We start from the raw sequence: 4,279 nt of genomic DNA on the forward strand, positions 1-4,279 counted from the left end.
GCTCATTAACGTTGTCATACTCTGAATTAGTGAGAGTAAAGATCCATCGATTCAATATGGCAGTGAGTTGTCAGAATGACAAATGTTTCACTCATACTTGATTGCTTTCATTTATATTTGTACGGCACTGTTGAGGGAATTTGCAAGTAAGCCTTTCGAGGTACCGTTTATAACTGCTGGAAACTGAACGCGACAAATTAAACTTGTGTCAATGCAATAATTGTCATCACCTTCATAGTGCATGTTAAGCAACATACTGTTGTCTTGATTTGGTTGCTTAGTAGATCCAAAGACATGGTTCTGTTGAGTGAACTCTTTGTAATTGTCCATGCCTGCTAAAACGACGCTTTGTGTGGAAATAACTGCTAAAAGTTAAACAAAGGTAGTAGGCGACAGCTATCAACGTGTGTGTTGTGAATAAACAAGGTTCAAACTAAAGAAAGAAGAAAAAGGAGCAGGAAACACTCATCTACCATATCTGTTTTAATAAAAACACCATAAGTACATTGTTATAAAAACAATATTGGGATCACATCTGCATCATTGTAATATACAATACAAATATAGCTCAATCTGAGAAATTTACTTTTGTTTTGCAAAAAATATATACATATTTTCTAGGTATGACTTGAACAAAATACAGAAAATAGAAATCGAACATGGAATGAAAGATTCTTTCACATAAAGTCCCAACATGTATCAACATCTAAGAGCTCGTTAGGTTAGGATGCATTGTTGTTGATTGTCATCCTCAGGTCGACCAGCACACTTGTCTTCATGGCGCGCACCGCTCTTGGTGACAGCAGGACACCCGTGGCTGCTTGGGGACAGCGCCGCTGACCTGACACTTCGTAGTTTCAACTCCTGAATGTCTATCTATGCACATCATGGACTTCAACGTCGTTCCACTGCTGGATGTAAAGACATAAGATGCGACGACATGTCATGCATGGCTGGCAACATCGTTCTTTCTGCTAATGATTCGTTCTGTTGCTTCATTGATCAACGGCAGAGAATTCTGTCATCAGCGCATCCGTTCTGTGAAAAATAAGAGGAATGGATAATGGTAAGTTTTATGACACAGAACTTGATTTTAGCACAGAAATATGCAGTGGTCTCATTTTACACTTGAATATGTAACAGGCCTATGGCAACAATACATTTGCTGCAATTGTTTTGAGCACATACCTCCACAGAGATGCTGGCGAGTTCTGCATTGAGGGTTGTCAGAGGAGTGCGGGTTGCACCTGAGAACTGCTGCTTGCCCGGTGTGTCCAGCTCGACCTGCAGGTCCCAGATATAATCGATGACATGCTGCAGAATCTCCATCTTACTGGCTTTCTTGTTGGCTGGCAGAGTGGGAACCAGCTCCTTTAGTTTGCTGTAGCAGCTGTTCATGTCCTGCAGAAATACACTCATCTGCTCGTCCAACAGTGGGATCTTGCACTTGGAGATGGTCATACTCTGCTCCGAGAGACAACGGACCACATCCTCGGTGTTTTTCAGGGCGCAGGTAGATCCGACAACTTTCATTTTCTTATTTTGTCGCCTTGAAAAGCAAAAATATACAACAAATAATAGGTAAATACCTGCTAGTTCTGTTAGAAAAGTTCAGGTGATTATCCTCGTGAGCGTTTTAAGCGTTAAGTTTGTAGCCTACTTGACAGTTTGTGGCGGTGGTGAACTCGGGCTGAATTTATCTTTCCAGAGGATTCGGGGAGTGACCAAAGCGAGAACATTTGAAGGGTTGAACCAATGAGAAACTCCCAGCTGCAATGGAGGGGCGGGCTTCCAGTCCTCTCTCTACCAATAGAGATCGGGTGTTATCAATCTTTACAATCTGCTAAATGATGGTGTTACAAATGGAAACAAATGTGTGCTTTTTTTTCATGGTGTCCTGTGTGGGAACCCAGCTGTCCGTCGCCCGCGGACTTTGCAGGTGTAGAGACCGCCCGGAGACATGGGTGGGGGGGCATATTCATGAAGAATGCTGCAATTACTAGATGAATAGGTTTTTAATTGTAGCCTTAACTGAGTAGACCGATTGAACTCAATCATACGGTAAATGGCCAAACCTGTCACAACAATATAGTTTTTTAAATTGGTGATTTCTTTATATTTTTTAAATTCCAGTTCATTTATAATCTCGATGAAATAGAGTAGCCAACCTAAGCATTCTGCTCATTCCAGCTGTGGAAAAGTGCATAATAATATAAAATCGTATTATAAACTAAAGTTGCATCACAATATGGCCGTTCAACAAAGCGTATCCAATATAGACAAAGGAATCAACTAATTTGGCTGCTTGATTTGTATTTTATTTCACTTTTATTTAACCAGGTGGGCCAGTTGAGAACACATTCTCATTTACAACTGCGACCTGGTCAAGATAAAGCAAAGCAGTGCGATAAAAAAACAACAGTTACACATAGGATAAACAATCGTGCAGTCAATAACACAATAGAAAAATATGTATACAGTGTGTGCAAATTAATTAAGGAGGTAAGTCAATAAATAGGCCAATAGTGGCGAAGTAATTACAATTTTGTAGTATTGTATGCAAATTATGACTTGAATTGTAGGATAAAAAGTTTAAATCTATTAAAACTTGCATTTCATTAGAAGACGAATCTCATGGATCCACATAGCTTACCCTATGCAATAAATCTCTTTCAATTTACAAATAGCATATTTCACACATTAAGCCTAAACCCTCCCGTTCCTCTTAAATTAGTCTTCCAATGAATCATTTTACAGATTCTTTCACGTGTTCCCACTGTGAGTGCGGCATTGAAATAGCATTGCTCTGCTCTGAACTGAATCTTCCCCAGATTGTCCAAACAAGCCGAAGCAGACTGGCAGGCGCCAGTGCCATGACGTCACCCATTCATGAAGTCCCTGACGGCTGTCAACCTGGCGCCGCGCGGGCGGTGTCCATGGAGACCGCAAACAACGGGCTTGCACTCCCCCATTCACCTGCGCAGCGCAAACCCTGAGAACTGGCTGCCCAAGATCGGCATTCATTTTCATTTATCAAGTTAAACCACTCTGAAGAGATTACCGCCCCACACCTGCAAACTGCCATTGTCACTAGCTTGCTCAAATCCCAAAGGCTAGTGAAATAAAAAAGACAGAAGGCTTTGAATTTGCATTGATAGTTCCTGAATTCCTTCAGTTAGGTCCGCCCCTTAATTTGTCTAATAAAATTCCTCAAGTAAAACGTTGTATCCAAGCATAGGCTACATTGTATCTTTCACACATATATTAAACAAATTACAATGTTGCTATTTCAGCTGTAGAGTCCACCAGAATGAGATGTCTGCATGATAACAAATAAAACAAATACTTGGATATTGTGCTGTTTGCAACAAACTTGCAATTCATTTGGAGACAGAGAACCAAACAAGAGAATCCATGAAAATACAAAGTGAAAACGGAGAAAATTGTTAGCAAAAGAAATCTGTGGTTTGAATGGGTAATTCACCATGTTAAAATATGGCACGAGAAACATATTTTTTTAACCAAACATTGCATCCTTATAAGGTGTGTGTAATTGATTATGGAAGTGTAATTAATATGTCAGAGTTTCTCCCCTGGACAACCCTCTTTTAAACAAATTCCCTGCTTTTGCTTATACTAGTTGTGTAAAACTCTTCTTCTTCACCAGCATGCAAAGAGAGATGTGCCTGAGGAGAGTGACATCCTGTTCTTCCTCTGTCCTATTTCTCAGGTCATGTTGGGGATGGGGAGCCCCAGTGGTCTGAAACAATGGGAGTGCAGAGCAAGGATTGTGGGGGGAAATCTTGTCTGGGGCCAGTGAGTCTGGAGCGCCCCTCTGCTCTCTCATCCAGCTTTTGTTCAGCTGCAACAGCTATCAGCACTTCCTACTGACACCAACAATAACTCCACACAGCTGGGCCCTTTTAATCTTGTTTACTGCACATCAAGGTGAGGGGGGGGGGGGGACAGTGAAAAGTGATACAGATTAGATCCTGATTTTAACTGACAGAGAGGAGGTTCTTTCTGTAGTGATTCATTACAACTGGCTACTACTAATTGAGGTGTAAAAATGTTTTCTCGCTCTTCTCTCTCACTTCCCTGTTGTTGGAGCCTCCCAGATTTGTTGTGACACTGTGGTTTGGAAGCAGTTGGTTGTTAGTTGAATTATATGAATTGTCAGTGGTGGAAATGTGGGGACTTTTGATCTCTCAACCTCTTTATTTCCGTTTTTATTTATTTATTTTTTTGAGGGAGTAACGCCCTGCTGCACACTGTGGAC

At 41.0% G+C, this 4,279-nt stretch overlaps 1 protein-coding gene across 1 annotated transcript; it reads right to left on the reverse strand.

The window, feature by feature from the left end:
* Positions 1 to 468: 468 nt before the first annotated feature.
* On the reverse strand, positions 469 to 1,687 carry LOC135504400 (DNA-binding protein inhibitor ID-1-like). The gene is made up of 2 exons (XM_064922976.1): positions 1,189 to 1,687; positions 469 to 1,038 (listed from the first exon to the last, which is right to left on the reverse strand). Exons 1-2 carry the CDS (start codon positions 1,531 to 1,533, stop codon positions 1,003 to 1,005), a joined length of 381 nt encoding a protein of 126 aa, XP_064779048.1. The 5' UTR covers positions 1,534 to 1,687; the 3' UTR covers positions 469 to 1,002.
* Positions 1,688 to 4,279: the final 2,592 nt, after the last annotated feature.

The sequence above is a fragment of the Oncorhynchus masou genome, chromosome 18, assembly GCF_036934945.1.
Source record: "Oncorhynchus masou masou isolate Uvic2021 chromosome 18, UVic_Omas_1.1, whole genome shotgun sequence".
Classification (NCBI taxonomy): Eukaryota; Metazoa; Chordata; class Actinopteri; order Salmoniformes; family Salmonidae; genus Oncorhynchus; species Oncorhynchus masou.